Genomic DNA, 17,571 nt, shown 5'->3' with positions numbered 1-17,571 from the left:
AACTTCAAAAATTATTTATTTATTTATTTATTTATTTGGCTGCGCCAGTTCTTAGTTGCAGCACATGAGATTTTTAGTTGTGGCATGCAGGATCTTTAGTTGTGGCATGCGGGATCTAGTTCCCTGACCAGGGATCGAACCCGGGCCCCCTGCATTGGGAGCGTGGAGTCTTAACCACTGGACCACCAGGGAAGTCCCTAAACTTTACATTTTGAAATAATTTCAGGCTTAAAAAAAGTTGCAAAAAATAATACAAGAATTGCCATAGTACAGTGATCAGATCAGAATGTGAACATTGATATAATTATTAATATCTTTTGAATTGAACCAAATATTTTCTTGTCCATATTCTACCTATAACATCAGTGTCAGTTAGATGCAATTTTAGTTTTTGAGTTTCTTTTTGAGTAGTATTAACTACTTGTAAAGATTTATATTTAATGAGTTTATTCTTTATGAGATGTCTTCAGAAGAACGAAGAGAAAATTTACTTATTTTCTTTTTAATGGAATAAACTCATTTTAGCTATAACCGCTTATACATCTGATCTGTATTGTAGGATATTGATGATCTTAGTTATTCTATATCTTGAAACGTTTTGGTCTTTTATCATCTTAGGAATTACTTTAGCATTACTCATCAATTATTCCCAACTATGCTAAAAAAAAACCCTAAAATAATAAGAAAATGGAAGAATGGTGAATTGCCTTAGAAGGATGATGCAGTAGTAAAATAAGTCATCACTACTTCAATTTTCTTACTGCTTTTCCCAAAGCATTACAGCATCTTTCAAGAAAGTGTACAGAAAGTTGGGGGATGCCATCTTAAACATTATGTAAGATGTTACCATTTGGGGTGAAAGGGGTATGAAAGTTCTTTATACTACTATTTTTACAGTTTTTTTAAGTTTTCATTCAACATGTTTGATAACCCGTAATCTTTCGTTTTCCTCCAATGATGGCAAAGACAAGAAAACTAACAGAGGAATACATTTCACAGTGATTAGAGGAACTAATAGATGAAAGCAGTGCAACAGATAGCAACACTGTAGGCTGTAATGATGATGGTAGAATTGATTGTATAAGCCAAGCTGCAGACTTTGAGTCTTCAGATGACAGTATCCTAGATGAATTTTCTCAAACTGAAGAATTTATGAGTGGACAATATACTTCTGAGGGCAGGGTGTGGGCGAGGAGTATGATGTCCTCATCGAGGAATCATTCAACAGGAAGGACTTCAGAATGCAATATTTTCTTTCTTTCTTTCTTTCTTTGGCTGTGCCGGGTCTTAGTTGCAGCACACGGGAATCTTCGTTGTGGCATGCAGGATCTTCGTTGTGGCATGTGGGATCTCGTTCCCTGACCAGGGATCGAACCTGGGCCCCCTGCATTGGGAGTGTGGAGTCTTAGCCACTGGACCACCAGGGAACTCCCCAGAGTGCAATATTTTCAACAAGAATCCAAACCATTCCAATTTGCTAAAAGCATGTACAATGGTGTTCTTTAATCTTTTATGATGTTTTTATACCAAAACTTAATTGATGTGGTTTGTAAGTGGACAGATGCCAAAGACAGGTGTGTGTACGGAGGTGACTGGAAGGAAACATGTAGAAATGAAAAAGAAAAATCATTGGATTGATAGTTTAATTGGTATTTATTAGTCTCAAACTGAGAACGCTTGCATTTGTGGAGTGTAGAAGATGATTGTTCTCTCTTCAGCAAAATTAAGAAGTAAGTTTTCAAAGTTGTGTTTGATCATGTGAGGGGGGAAAAAAACCCCAAAAGTGACAGTAAGCTAGAACTTTACTTGAGATTTACCTGAAATCTAGAATCAAAGTTTATAGAATGGCTATGTTCCAAGTTCATCCATGACAGTTGATGACTAGTCAGTTGCATTGTAAAGAATAGTGCCTATTTTGGGTATTTATATCTTCAAAACCAGGAAAACACGGAATAAAAATTTGGATTTGCTGTTTAAATTCTTTTTTTAAATTAACTAATTAATTTATTTTAAAATTAATTTATTTTTGGCTGTGTTGGGTCTTCATTGCTGTGCACAGGCTTTCTCTAGTTGTGGCGAGGGGAGCTACTCTTTGCGGTGCACCAGCTTCTCATTGTGTTGGCTTCTCTTGTTGCGGAGCACTGGGCTTCGGTAGTTGTGGTGCATGGGCTTAGTTGCTCCACGGCATGTGGGATCTTCCTGGACTAGGGATCAAACCCGTGTCCCCTGCATTGGCAGGCGGATTCTTAAACACTGCGCCACCAGGCAAGTCCTAAATTCTTACTAAAATTTCTAATAAAGGTATTTTTAGCCCAAATGATAAATGATAATGTAATGATAAGTTTTTGTGGTACACTGAGGGTTAAAGGTGAATCACATGTCGTAAAGAAAGCAGTGTTATTGTCTGCATATACAAAATAACTATCCTGAGTCACCTTGTTAAAAATTGTTGTCACACTGTAGTATGACATAACTCCACCAAAGCTCACAAAAGGTATATGTCAAATGGGATTGTCATTATATTACATCGTTTCTCAACCTTGGCACTATTGATATTTTGGGCTGAATAATTCTTTGTTGTGGGGGGCTATCCTGTACACTGTAGGATGTTTGGCAACATCCCTGGCCTCTATTCATGAGATGCCAGTAGCACCCCTCTCCCGGAATTGTGACAACCAAAAATGTCTTCCAACATTGCCAAATGCGCCCTGGGGGCAAAATCTCCCCAGGTTGGGGGACCACCTCATCAGAAGAATGTGAAACTTCTTTCAGGGGAGGCTTGGGTATCATATTATGGTGTTTTGAGAAGAATGGGTTGTTAATTTTGTTGAGTGATTATTCTGAGTAGTATGGGAAATATAAATAGATTGACTTTTTCATTCTGGAACACGTTTTTCATTTTCTAGCAGATTTAAATCCAGAAGTGGATCTTTGGACAGATTTTGAAGTAGACGATGGCAGGCAGTTTTACTGGGTTGAAGTAATTACATTCACTTAATGCTTTGATAAAAGCTTCTTTGCTTTTGAAGAGAAGCCTTCCATTTTTTCAAGAGTATTGATTGAAATAAACTGACCAGGGCACAATTTTATGTGATTTCATGTGATGTGGACCACCAGGAAGAGAATAATTTCAGATTTTTTTCTTATATAAATAAAAGAACTTTAAAGTGTGCCTAATTCAAGATAATATCAACACAAAATCAAGAGGCACTAAAGGGTCAACCATAAATTAAATGCATTTCAAAAAGAAAGCATGTAGACTTAAAACCCTCCATGATAAGGTGGTTTGTTCCATACACACTGTTACTTTGAGCTTATCTTGACTGAAATAATTCTATTGTTTCCATTTAAGCCAATTTGTGAAATTTAATTTAATGAAAAGATTCTTTAAAGTTGGATTTTCCATCTGGATTCTAATAATTATGGAGAGATGTCTGGATTTCTAGGAGGCCAACTCTTTATTGTGATTAAAGACATTTAGGTTGTAAAACTAGAAAGTTAGTTTTTATTTTTCTGGTTCTGAAAGGATTAGCTTTTACCTCTGCCCTTCTAACATTTGTCCGAAACATGTCACATTTGTTCGTCAGTTGTCTTGCTGTACTCCAGAATACTCCCCTGCAATATCAGAATTATCCTGCTCTACTTACTTTATTTGGGAATTATGATTTCTTTGCATGATGATTTGGAGCTATTCCCACTTTTTATTATAACACATGGCCAGATGACTATGTAGTGTTCTGTGCCATTGTTTGTTCACATTAGTCTCTCTTTACTAGTTTCTATCCCTCAAAGTGCCTTTTTTTTTGGCTTTTTAAATTCCATCTTCTTAGACTAGTGTTTTGATAACAGGGTAAGCTTCAAATCTGAAACAGTTGGGGACCGTAGTGGCAGGCGAAAATCATGTCAGCTGAAGCAGGGCTTGAAAGTAGTTTTCTGTCCTGTGGCTCCATCACTTGGCATTCAAATACTTATATTTCTACTCCAGATTGATCATGTATTCCAAGGAGAAAGGGTCTGTCTACCGTCTTGTTCCTTTAACCAGCTATGTGACCTTGAAAACGTCACTTAATTTCTTTGAGTATTAGTTTGCCTCTAAATAGGAGGCTTCTGGGTGTGCTCGTGTGACAGGACTGTTGTGAGGAGCACATCAACTGATAGCAGTTAGATATGGAAGACTTGGTTGTTGTGGATCAGGAAATATCCTATTCAGTGCTGGAGCCCCAACACTAAGCACAGAGCCTGGCACTCGGGAATTATTTGTGGGGTGAATGAATTGGCAAAGATTTTAAATAGCTGTTTATTGCCTGTAAGTCCAAAGTTACTGTAATATTTTAATTTCATCCTGTATCCCCCATGCCCTAATTCATCCCTAATTTTCAAGATATAACTAAACATTTACCTTCTCCGTAGACTCTTTCTCACTGTACACACTTCTCCCTTCCAAGTTTCTAGTGCTTATTAGTACCACTTGTGAACTAGTTTGTATTGTTAGCTTTTCCTCCCAAGATTTGATGTAATTTTATAGTTGACACCCATATATACACACTTCCTGGATTTTACCATTACCGTTTTTACAGTACTTCCCTTATCATATATCCATCTATCCATTCTTCCATCTATTAGTCCAAACTGATTTCTTGATGGTATTCTAAGTACATTTCAGACATTAGTACACTTTCTTCTTTTCAGGCCCTTGAAAGTGAAAGCGTGGTGTCCTGACCACTGGACCGCCAGGGAATTCCTTACACTTTTGTCTAAGTACCTGAGCATGCATTTCCTTATCTAGAGTTCAATGCTTGTTTCTAGCCTTTTCCTTTTGATGCAGATTTATATACAGTGAAATGCACAAATCTTAAGAGTACATTGTGTATGTGTTGAGATCACCCTGTATATATTCTATAGCTTATTGTTTTCACTTATTATGTCCAGGACAGCTTTCCTTGTAGATGAACCCTAATCTTTCTAATTGCTACATAGTTTTCCTAATATGGATGGATCAAGTTTATTTAGCTATTGATAGACATTTAAATTTTTTATACTTTGCTGCAGTAAATATACTTGGCAGATGTATAGGATAGATACCTAGAAGTGGAGTTACTAGGTGATTAAAGGGTATGCAGATTTTCAATTTAATTTAAAAATTTAATAAAAACCTGCAAGTTACCAACCAAATAGTCTATAACAATTAAAACTTACACCAGGAGCGTCTCCCTGCATTCTCACCTACGCTGAATATCATCATTCTCTTAATTTTTGGCAGTTCCTTTGGGAAATCATTTTACTTTATATTTCTTTGAATACCAGTGAGGCTGGTTATGGTCTTTCCAACTAGTTTTTAAGCTTTTCTAGGGCAAGGGCTGAGATCATCTACCACCTTCATATCTGCTCCCTAAGTATTTGCTAACTGAATGGATGAGTGCTGCCAAAGCATTCCTGCTGTTGGTTTGAGGCTGAAGAAAGGATGAATGAGCTAAGTGTGTGAGACGTTAAAGGTGAAGTTGCTCAATGCATGTGTGTGTTAAATAGAGGAACTCTTCTTTCCTCCTTGTTTTCTCCTCTTCTGTGTGAGGCAGGATAGTGAGGTAGTTAAGAATCCAGGCTCTGGGGACTTACCTGGTGGTCCAGTGGTTAAGACTCCACGCACCCAATGCAGGGGGCCTGGGTTCGATCCCTGATCAGGGAAGTAAGATCCCACATACTGCAACTAAGCCCACATGCGCTGCAGCTACTGAGCCTGTACGCTCTAGGGCCCTCGTACTGCAACTAGGGAAGCCCGCACGCCAAAACTAGAGAGCCCAAATACCACAACGAAGAGCCAGTGCAGCCAAAATAAATAAATAAATTAATTTTTAAAAAAGGATATACTTCTGTATTCAATTAAAAAAAAAAAGAATCCAGGCTCTGGAGACAGATTTGTGGATTCATATCCCAGCTTTGCCTTTTAGCTGTGCAACCTTGGGCAATTTTAATCTTTGTGTTTCGTGCTCGCTTCGGCAGCACATATACTAAAATTGGCAGACCTACTAGAGAATGGACTTGAGGATGTGGGGAGGGGGAAGGGTAAGCTGTGACAAAGTGAGGGAGCGGCATGGACATATATACACTACCAAGCGTAAGGTAGATAGCTGGTGGGAAGCGGCCGCATAGCACAGGGAGATCAGTTCGGTGCTTTGTGACCGCCTGGAAGGGTGGGATAGGGAGGGTGGGAGGGAGACGCAAAAGGGAGGGGATATGGAAACATGTGTATATGTATAACTGATTAAATTTGTTATAAGGCAAAAAATTAAAAAAAAAAAAAAAAAAGAAAAAAAGAATTTGTTTCCATTTGGATCTTTTCACTAGGTATATTTTCTCTCCCTGGAGTTCCCAGAATAAAATAAAGATCAAGTCATTTAAAATGAAAAAAAAAAAAAAAAAAAAAACAATCTTTGTGTTTCAGTTTTCTCATTTATAAAATAGAGAATAGTAGTACCTTGCGTATAGGGTTGTTGTAGGGATTAAATTATTATTGGTAAATTGTATAGAATGGTGCTTGGCATTCAATATATGCTGTTACTATGTTGACTATGTTATCTTTCCCTTCTGCATGTACAGTATTTAAGCATCTGTGATGAGGCTAAGTTAAGGAATTTAGGTTGTTATTGTTGTTTTGTTTTTTGGGGGATTTTGTTTGTTTTTGTTTTTTGGGGTTTTTTTGGCCGTGCTGCGCGGCTTGTGAGATCTTAGTTCCCCGACCAGGGATTGAACCCAGACCCTCAGCAGTGAGAGTGCCGAACCCTAACCATTGGACCACCAGGGAATTCCTGGATTGTTTTCTTAAGTGATGGGAAGCCATCACTTAAGATGATGGATTTACAGCTGGATTGGATTTGCATTTGAGACCAACCTTTTTTTAAAAAAAAATATTTATTTATTATTTATTTATTTTGGCTGTACCGGGTCTTAGTTGCAGCTTGCAGGATCTTCACTGTGACATGCAGGATCCATAGTTGCAGCACGCAGACTTCTTAGTTGCAGCATGCGGACTCTTAGTTGCGGCACGCATGCGGGATCTAGTTCCCCAACCAGGGATCAAACCCAGGCCCCCTGCATTGGGAGTGCAGAGTCTTACCCACTGGACTACCAGGGAAGTCCTGAGGCTGACCATTTTGAAAGCAGTGTAGAGGGTAGACTAGATGGGAGGGAGGCTGGAGGGTGTTGGTAACAATTGAGGTAAGGGATGATAAGGTCTCGAAATGAGGGTGTATCTGTATGGCTAGAGAAGAAGCAATTGATTTGAGAACCACTTAGGGAATAGAATTAAGAGTGGTTATTGTTAAAGAAGTAAAGTACAGTTCAGAGAAATTGCAGACCCTGGGCGGCCTCTATGGTGTCATAGAGATGGTCTGGAAGGCAAACTCTGTAGAGGCAAATGAAGTTAAATACTTTATAGAATCACAGTCACTTTATAAAAGAAATGATATTTTAACAGCTAAAAGATAGGACATGATCTCAGAATAAAGCATAGTTCTTTAATACTTAACCTATGAAAAACTCACTGCAATCCCCTCTCCCCCCTCCCCTTTTTCATTTTCCTATAGACTTGTCCACAGACCAGCATTTGGCAATCACTAGAGTAGTCTAGTTACATCCTTTTGCAAATAAGGAAGCAGGACCAAAGTTATACAGCTTCGAGTCAGAGTTTGGACTAGAATCCAGGTCTTGACAGGTACTTCAGTTTTTTTCCATAGTCCTGTGCTGTGCTCTTCTGATCTAAATTTGGTTTTCCATTTATGAGGTATTGACTGGCTTTTGGTTCCAGAGATTAATCTCAGATGTGTTTAAGCATCTAAGTTTCAAGCCAGTGGAACCCAAAAACAAACTGTGATCTAGATCATGGGTATACATAGAAGTAGCAGCCAAAAAGTCTTTAAGACTTTTCAGTCTTGTCCATTTATTAGACTTATCCCCACGTAGGTTGAGATTGAGTGTTCATAGAAATTTGGGAGACTTAGTCCTTTGATCTAAAGTTATAGTCAATAGGGACTTCCCTGGTGGTCCAGTGGTTAAGACTTCACGCTTCCAATGCAGGTGGTGTGGGTTCGATCCCTTGTAGGGGAACTAAGATCCCACATGCTGCACAGCGTGGCAAAATAAATAAATAAGTAAATAAATAAGTTATAGTCAACAGGAAGGATATTTATAGCTTGCGATTTACAGAAAAATAATATTGAAAATGGCTGGCTTGCAAATGAAACAGTTGTGCTCCTGTGTCAGAGTCTAACTTAGGTTTGTAAGGTGTGAGAAAAACCCAAGACACTATTTCAAGGCTGAGCATTCGAGTGGCAGGCAGGTTGAGGATGATGGCGAGGATGATGGTGAGGATGGAGAAGGGGTGAAGCAGCCTTGAGGAGTCCTTGTGAGGACTGCTTCCCCTCAGAGCATGCACGGTCCCAGGGAATGAAGAAAAAAGGTATGGGTGGATGTAGAAAGTAGGTAAAAGCCCCCCACCCCTAGTCTTAAAAAGAGCCTTACTTTAGGTGGAGAGGGAGTGGCTTGGAGATCTGTTACTGTATTTTTAATCTTACCACAGCCGTGGTGTCTTTTTAAAGATTTTTTTGTGACCAAGAATTGGTAGGCCTTGGCCCTATTTTGTCTTTGGATGACTGGAGCATTCTTTCTTATTGATATGCTTATATTAATGATACCGATGTTGGAAAAGCTCTGAAAAGACCCATCTGGATTCCTGGCCATAGTGTTTATTAGACTTTTTGTGTGCTGCAGGAAAGGAAGTGTTCCCCTACAGGGGGATTATTAAACTAAGGGATTCTGGAATCACTTTAGGATTAAAGAATGTTAGAGTCAGGAGAAACCTTAGCAACGGTCTATTTCAACCTTATTTTATTTTCGGAGAAACAAGCTCACACGGAAGGAGGAACTTGTTGAGGTGTACATCGTTTCTTAAATTGCCAAGTCTAGAACTATTGTCTTCTTACTCCTGACCTAGTGTTCTTACCATGATACCATTTAATTGTTGAAACAATTCATATTTTAAAAAGTAGACGGGAATTATAGTACTAGCTTTTGAGAGGAGTTAGGAAGAAACACTTGAATGTTTTTATAGCATGTGAATAATATAATTAATGTTAGGGATGATGACACTTGACAAAACTAGAGAATGAAGAAAGGTGTATCTTTGTGTTTTTAAATTGGAGGTTATTTTTCAACTCTGTAGTACCAGAGTAATTCAAACTATGTTAGTATTTAAATTTTGTCTTTCAGTTATGATAATCTGTCCACTGTTGGGAGTGTGTGCACCAGCATGCACAAAACTACCCAGTGATTATCTCTAGGATGAAGTAGATAATCATTGATTCTGGGAGTTGAGCTTATACCAGTTTGGGTGACTGGTTGTACACATTGTATTGGAGTGCGAATTGGTTTGCATGTGATTGCTTTTCATTTCTGCAGGTTTTGTAGTGCATCCCTGAGCATGAGTGCAGAATGAAGCGACGTTTGGATGACCAGGAGTCACCGGTGTATGCGGCCCAGCAGCGTCGGATCCCTGGTAGCACAGAGGCTTTTCCTCACCAGCACCGGGTGCTTGCCCCTGCCCCTCCTGTGTATGAAGCGGTGTCTGAGACCATGCAGTCAGCCACAGGAATTCAGTACTCTGTGACACCCAGTTACCAGGTAAACTAGAGCCCATCAAGGGACTAGGGGTGAAAGAGGAACACTGGTGATTTTGTCCAATTAAAAAAGTTTTATTAAACATTCAGATATTAAAAAAACTTATTTATGAGATATATGTAAGGTATAAAAAATAATGTAAACAATGTACACTTGTGTATTTACCATGCACTTTTTAAAAAAAAATGTTATCATGACCTTTGAAGTTCACTGTCTCTCCCTGATCCCTTTTCCTTTTCCCTCCCTTTAGAGGTAGCCACTAATCTGGGTTTATAATTCCCTTGACTTTATTTAGTTTTTAAAAATCATTTATTTATTTTTGATTGATTGGAGTATAGTTGATTTATAATGTTGTGTTAGTTTCAGGTGTACAGCAAAGTGAATCAGTTATACATATACATATATCCACTCTTTTTTAGATTCTTTTCCCATCTAGGCCATTACAGATTATTGAGTAGAACTCCTTGTGCTATATAAAATCATTTTGTTTATACCTCTAGACAATAAAGTTGTTTAGTTTGGGTATTTTTGAACTTGTATATAAATGAAAACGTATATTTTCTTCTTTGACTCACTTTTTTTTTCACTCAGCGTGGTTCCTAAGACTTATCCATATTTAGTATGTGACCAATTGAGTCATTCTCACTTAGTTATGAATTATATTAATATATCCAATTAATTTATCCATTCTTCTGTTGATGGACTATCAGGCTGTTTTCAGACTTTTCCTGTTAGACAGGAACTGTGGTGAACGTTCTTAGGTTCTCCTAGTGCAGTGGTACTCACAGTAGCAATAAACAGTGACAAGACAAGCTTGCAACAGAATGTAAGTCAATGCACTACGTTTTTTATCAAGAGGGTTTTGCTATAGGAATTTTAAAAGGCAGTGGAATTGAACAGTGTGCTTAGTTGTGAAGCACAACTGTGTGAAGTAGTTGGTTTACATCCTGGTGCAAGCTCTTTGTTTTTGCAGACCACACAGCGGGTCTGAGGGCACAGTAGGAAGTTTCTTGAGTGTCTAGGAGAGAGATTACTGGGTCATAGGGTGTGCACATCTTCACCCTTAGCAGGTAATGTCAAATTGTTTTTCAAAGCTGTACCAGTTTGTTGTTGTTGTTGTTTGGCTGCATTGGGTCTTTGTTGCTGCACACGGGCTTTCTCTAGTTGTGGCGATCAGGGGCTACTCTTTGTGGTGGTGCGCAGGCTTCTCATTGTGGTGGCTTCTCATGTTGCGGAGCATGGGCTCCAGGTGCGCAGCCTTCAGTAGTTGTGGCACGTGGGCTCAGTAGTTGAGGCCTGCGGGTGCTAGAGCATGCGGGCTTCAGTAGTTGTGGCATGTGGGCTCAGTAGCTGTGGCGCTCGGGCTCTAGAGCGCAGGCTCAGTAGTTGTGGTGCACGGGCTTAGTTGCTCCGCAGCATGTAGTATCTTCTTGGACCAGGGATTGAACCCGTGTCCCCCTGCATTGGCAGGCAGATTCTCAACCACTGCACTACCAGAAAGTCCCAAAGCTGTACCAATTTATTTATATTTACATAGCACTCTATATTCCTATCATTACATATCCTGATCAACAGCTGATCATTCATCTCTTGTCTGTTCACTCTGTTCTGTAAAAATGGAAGAAATTTGTGTTTTGCCCTTTTTAATTATATGAAAGTAAATATCACCATTTAAAGAAAAATGATATAATGTGACTTCTGACCCCTCAGACTTTATCCCACTGGTGCATTTCTCGGGTATCCAAAATTTTGTATGCATATACAAGCATATGTTTATTTACCTGCCTAATTATTTAGATACACTTCTCTCTTCACATAATTTGGACCATACAGTGTATACTGTTCTACTGTTTGTTCTTTTCACTTAATATATAGTGGACAACTTTCCACTTGAATATATGTATAGATCCAAGTAAGTTTTTAAAAAATCATTGCATTTATAATATTCCATTCCAGGTCAGTTTGAACCATAATTTATTTAACTAGTCTGGAGAGGCCTTCTTCTACCTAAGTTATTAGTGACTTTTAAAAAGGTTTGGCTGGCACAGGAGTTCCCTGGTGGCCTAGTGGTTAGGATTCGGGGCTTTCACTGCTGTGGTCTGGGTTCAGTCCCTGGTCAGGGAACTGAGATCCCGCAAGCCATGTGGTGTGGCCAGAAAAAATAAAGTAAAAATTAAAAAAATAAAAATAAAAAGGTTTGGCTGGTACTGGGAACATAAATTGACATAATCTTCCTTGCTCTCAATTTGACAGTTTGTGTCAGACTCTTTAGTTATTTTTTTACCTAGCAATTCCATTTCTAGGAATTTATTATAAGAAAACAATCAAGGAAGAGGGAAACCCAGGTGAAATAGGAAATGGTAGTTCCTTAGGTGTCACTCCTCCTTTGGAGTCCCCCTTGAAGCAGTATAGTGCCTTCATATGGGGCTGGGTGCAGCAGTCGGAGGACTGCTACAGATCAAATCGTTAGGTTAGGACTTAGAGGAAAGAAAAGTTGTGTGTTTTCCTTGGGTGATTACTTTTTTTTTTTAAGATTTATTTATTATTTATTTATTTATTTTTTTGGCTGCTTGTGGTACGCTGGATCTTTCGTTGCGGCACACGGGCTCTTCGTTGCAGCGTGCAGGTTTTCTCTGTCTAGGTGAGGTGCACGAGCTCAGTAGTTGTGGCACACGGGTTTTAGTTGCCCCGAAGCATGTGGGATCTTAGTTTCCTGACGAGGGATCAAACCTGCGTCCCCTGCATCGTAAGGTGGATTCTTTACCACTGGACCACCAGGGAAGTCCCTGGGTGATTACTTATATCTGAACTAGTTCAGGACTTTTTCCTACACTGGGGATAGTTACATTTATTCCTATACTAGAAACTATAATGTGCTCTTATAAAACCAGCCATCTCAAATATTTATAAACTCCAATTAAGTCTTGTAAAAACCTGTCCAGCACATGCATGTTGGAATATAGAAGCTCAGAATAATAACTCCTCTTGCGAGAGATATATTAGAGCTTTTAGAATTGTCTAAGTAGTTTCTTTTTACTCCTAATGTTTATTGTTTCTGTGGATTTGTAAATAGTTGCTCTATTTCCCACCCTCTGCTCTGCCCAGGGTAATCTTTATAAATCTGTGGGGACTTGGGGAAAAAAACATTCTCTCTTAAGTTGTAGTACACAGCTTACATTGTTTTAAGGTGTCATGTTATCTGGTCTCCTTATTTTGGAGATGTGGCAAATCAGGTATATTGTCCTTAGTTGTCTTCTGCAGTGATTAACAGTTCTGAAATAGGAAAATTTTAAAAGCTTTGGAAATTTTATATAACATTTCTTGCAACAGAAATAGAAGGAAAGGGGCTTGTGCTTTTATTTTACTCTTAAACTTATAAGAGGACAAGAGAGAATAGAAAAGAAATATGTTTGAGGCCAAACCACCAACAATTTGGAAGAAATTTTAAAATTTTAATTTTAGAAGTAGCAAATAAGGGAGTTCCCTGGTGGTCCAGTGGTTAGGACTCAGCACTTTCACTGCCAGAGCCCGGATTCAATCCCTGGTAGGGGTACTAAGATCCAGCAAGCCGTGCAGTGTGGCAAAAAAAAAAAAAAAAAAAAAGTAGTAGCAGGTAAGGATAAGCAGCATAAATAAAACAAAATAAAAATCTTCTCTAATCCTACTACTGCAAGATAAAATGCTAACATTTTACTATATACTTGTTGTCTAGGATTTAAAATCTTAATTGTAATTTTTTTCTGAGTGTTGACTAAGAATTTTTTTATTCTAGTATAGTTGATTTACAGTGTTGTGTTAGTTTCAGGTGTACAGCAAAGTGATACAGAAAAAGAATATATATATATATATGTGTGTATATATATATATATATATATATATATATATATATTCTTTTTAAAATTCTTTTCCATTACAGGTTATTAAAAGATACTGAGTATGGTTCCCTGTGCCATACTGTAGGTCCTTGTTGGTTATCTGTTTTATATATAGTATGTATACATATTAATTCCAAACTCCTAATTTATCCTTAGTGTATTATATATACTGCTTTGAAATGTGCTTTTTAAAAAATTAGTTAAAAGTTTAAATCCATATGCAATACATGAATACATTCAATTTATGGATTGTGAACATTTTTAAATGTTAAATGATATATATGCATCTATATCAGTGCTGTTCAAACTGTGGTCCACAGATGGCTGATGTGAATACTTTCATCCTAGTCTGTAATGAGATAAGTACAGAAATGGAGCATGTTTAGAAACTTTTATAGCAATTGGACATTGTAATTTTATATTCGTAAAACCTAGTAATGAAAATTATGGGCTTATGTATTTTTTATCTCACTTTTCTAGTAATTCATTTTTATTGTATTTTGTAAAAGTACTGGTCCATGATGGATTGGAATTTAAGAAAAAAGAAAAACTTGTCCTTTACCACAGATAGTTTGAGATGTGCTGAGCTATATAATTTTTACTAGCTGCAGAATTCTGTTGTAATCTGGGTGGGCTATAATTTATTTCACCAGTTCCCTTTTGTGGGAAATTTGAGTTTCTGATTATCTTTGTGTATGCAAAGATATGTGTGCATGTTCTTTAGAGGCATCTGGGGAAGAATGCATAAAGCTTGAAGCTTCGTATCTGTATTTTGTCCATTCCAGGTTTCAGCCGTCCCACAGAGCTCCGGCAGTCATGGGCCCACCATAGCAGCAGTTCATAGCAGCCATCATCACCCAACAGCTGTGCAGCCCCATGGAGGCCAGGTGGTCCAGAGTCATGCTCATCCAGCTCCACCAGTTGCACCAGTGCAGGGACAGCAGCAGTTTCAGAGGCTCAAGGTGGTATTCAGCTCCTTCCATTTCTCTCTTAGCAAGCAACATTGGCTTCAGCCTATATTGGTAGTGGTGTAACAACTTTTAACAGTAGACTGGGGGGGTTGAATCACAAGAAGTTGTACTTTGTTTTTGTTTTGAAACCTACTTAGATTTCCTGTCTTAGCACCAGTGCCTGATCCAGAAAATACATTCAAGAAAAGTTTTTGGAATGTATGAATGCATGGTATTCAAACGTTCCAGGACTGAGGGGCTATTTTCATATGAAATAAAGTCCATTTTTTGGATGCCTCCTTTTGAACTCTTAGTTCTTAGCGTGGAATAAGGTTTTATTAACATACACATAGTTGGCTACAGTCCTGTATAGTTAATGGGCCCGGTATTATGGTTTAATCTTTTTATTCTTGTTTATGACTAGCTAAACTGGCTGGGATCATCAAGTCCATCCTTAGTAAAACACATGCTCCTTTGGGGGAAGCTTTATGAAATTTGGGAAAGGCTGTTATTGTGAATGAAGTGTCAGTGTTTTCATCTGATCTGCTGAGTATATGCTGTAGGTTTTCACCACTTCGAAATTCATGAGGCATCTGTGGAGAAGTGAAGCTTGTACTCCCAGCTAACCTTCTCTCTCTGTTGAGTGTTACTTTTCAAAATGTGTGATTGTGGTAACAAGTTTTCCAGATTTCATTTTCTTCTAGTTTTACATTTGTATAAAATTTAGAATCTAGTGCAAGAAATATAAAATTAAAGAACTATAAAGAGATAAGATGTTGGATCTTTATTTGGTCATACCAGACTAATTATATCAAGTAGCTTGTAAGTAGGAATGAACAGTATATCCTTGAAGTATATATTTGTGTAGCAAATATTTCGGCCCTCTTTTTTCCATGATACTTAATCTAGTTCTCCCTGACTCCTGCCCTCATTGGTTTGGGTTCTCGGGGACTTTAATAATATTGGCCTAAGGAAATTAAATGTTACATAAATAAAAAGCACACCAAAGCTAAGCTATATAGAGGGATTTTGTAAAATTTACTCTGTCTATATTAGCTTAAGTAATTAAGAGTTGATTATACATAAGCATAGTTCTTAAAGAGAGTACAAATCATTTGGGCCTGTAACTTTACTCTGGGCTCTGTCTTTGGGAAAATATTTGTAAGCTATATTGATGTTTTCCTTAAAACATTTTTACCCTCTGCTTGTAGAGTGATGGCTATGTACCAAAATGTATTATTGCTATGCACTTAGCACTTCACCAAGTCCTGAAAATATTTTTTTTAAAGTTGGTTTGGTGTGACTTAATTCCATATTAATACTGTATTCAGCAGTTAATACCTTAATGTTGCAAAAGAGCTTATAAACTTACTGTTAAACTAACAAAAACATATATTTATTTCGATATCCCTTTTCCAGTCAGTCCTATCAAAGGTATAACACCTATTTTATTCTCTTTTGTCACTTGGGTATAAGTATATAGAGTGTGCCTTTTATCTTTTACAGAAGCTGTCAAGGAAGCGTGAAAGGGCTTTAGAGTTGGGGTTATAGAGTGAGTCAGGTAGAGTTAGGTCTTCTTGCTCTGTTCTTTTAGTTACAAGCTCTTGAATGTGATTCCTGGGCATAATAACTTGTTGAATTTCCTTTCTAATGAGGAGAGGTAAAATGCTTTTTTGTGCCTCCATGTAATTTCATTCAGTATTCTCACATTGCTTGCCATTTTTGGATCAGTCTTAAAATGCTTTATAAGCATTTGAATCAACTTCAATAAATCATTTATATTCTATAATAAGGAAGTGTTCGGTGAGAATACTTAGGTTATTTCAAGCATCAACATTGTCTATACTTTCTTTTCTGTCTTTGGCAGATTGATGACAAGGAAGATTTGAATAATTTGAGGCATGTTTGGTGTGATTTAGTTACTTGTTGAATGCCAGTAGCATACATATTTGGCACATATTTAGCAAGTTCTCTTTACAGTTGTTTGTGTTTGTCTCCCCAACAAGATTGTGGACTTTAGGAGGTTAGGGACCTTACTAATAAACGCCTGTTGAAGTGAGCCAGGAAAATTCATCAGCAGAATCTTAAGAGCCTCCCCAAGTGCCTCCTTAAACTTGCAGCTTTCAAATGACTAGTTCCAACTTGTTTTTTTCTAAGCTGTGATTCCTAGAACGCATATGTGTTTTTATAGAGAGTTGTACTACACTTCAGGTAACTAGAGGATTTCCTCACTATTCTTATATGCAGGTTTCTATTTATAATGTAGGTGTCATGCTGGCTTTCTTAAGTGTAGTGTTATTTTATAACTAATATTTAAACAGTGGTTCATTATGACCTGTACCTTTTTCTTCCAAACACACACACATCACATATAATTTCCTTCCTTCAGGTTTCAGCACTTTTTCCCTCTGTGTATTAATTATGTTACACCATAGAGTGCTTTTTTTTGTTTTTAATTTTTTGTGTATTTGTTTATTTTTGATAACTCCTCTGTTGTGACTGTGAATGCTATTCTTAAATATCTTCCGTAGTCTTTGTTTCTTCTGCAAACTTAGTGAGTTTTAAGTTCCATCAATTTGGTCATTAATGAACCATTTCAATATGGAAAATTCTGAATATGAATTAAATAGAAATAGTCCATTGAATTTCAACAAAAATTGTCAAGTTATTTCTAAACTACCAAAAGACCAACCATAAAATGAGTGGGTATTGACCAAGTATACACTCTGTTCTCTAGCAACACTGAAATGCTCTGATTAACCATGGCCATAGTGGAAGTTTGGGCAACTCTTGGAATACTGTTTAATGGCTTATTTGAACATAAGTGTTCTATTTCACAATATATCACAAGAGTAGTGCTTATCAAATCAGATGTTTACTTGTGAAACTTTCCTAAACTTGATGTTTTATGTAATTAAAAATAATCCCAGGGCTTCCCTGGTGGCGCAGTGGTTGAGAGTCCGCCTGCTGATGCAGGGGACACGGGTTTGTGCCCCGGTCCGGGAAGATCCCACATGCTGCAGAGTGGCTGGGCCCCTGAGCCATGGCCGCTGAGCCTGCGCGTCCGGAGCCTGTGC

The 17,571-nt window shown here is 37.8% G+C and overlaps 1 protein-coding gene across 4 annotated transcripts in view; it reads left to right on the top strand.

Annotated features, from left to right (window-relative positions):
- The window catches only part of SIN3A (SIN3 transcription regulator family member A), a 67,156-nt gene that overhangs the window by 12,136 nt on the left and 37,449 nt on the right, over positions 1-17,571 (top strand). For all 4 annotated transcript variants that reach the window (XM_082617881.1, XM_082617880.1, XM_082617882.1 and 1 more), the window contains exons 2-3: positions 9,451-9,672; positions 14,330-14,506. In XM_082617881.1, the coding sequence (XP_082474007.1) occupies positions 9,484-9,672; positions 14,330-14,506 (366 nt within the window). In that variant the 5' untranslated portion in view covers positions 9,451-9,483. The remainder of the gene's footprint in view (positions 1-9,450; positions 9,673-14,329; positions 14,507-17,571) is intronic.

The sequence above is a fragment of the Mesoplodon mirus genome (genome assembly GCF_964341445.2).
Source record: "Mesoplodon mirus genome assembly, chromosome: 4".
Classification (NCBI taxonomy): domain Eukaryota; kingdom Metazoa; phylum Chordata; class Mammalia; order Artiodactyla; family Ziphiidae; genus Mesoplodon; species Mesoplodon mirus.
The sequence above is the reverse complement of the archived record's forward strand: the minus strand, read 5'-3'. Positions and strand labels throughout refer to the sequence as shown.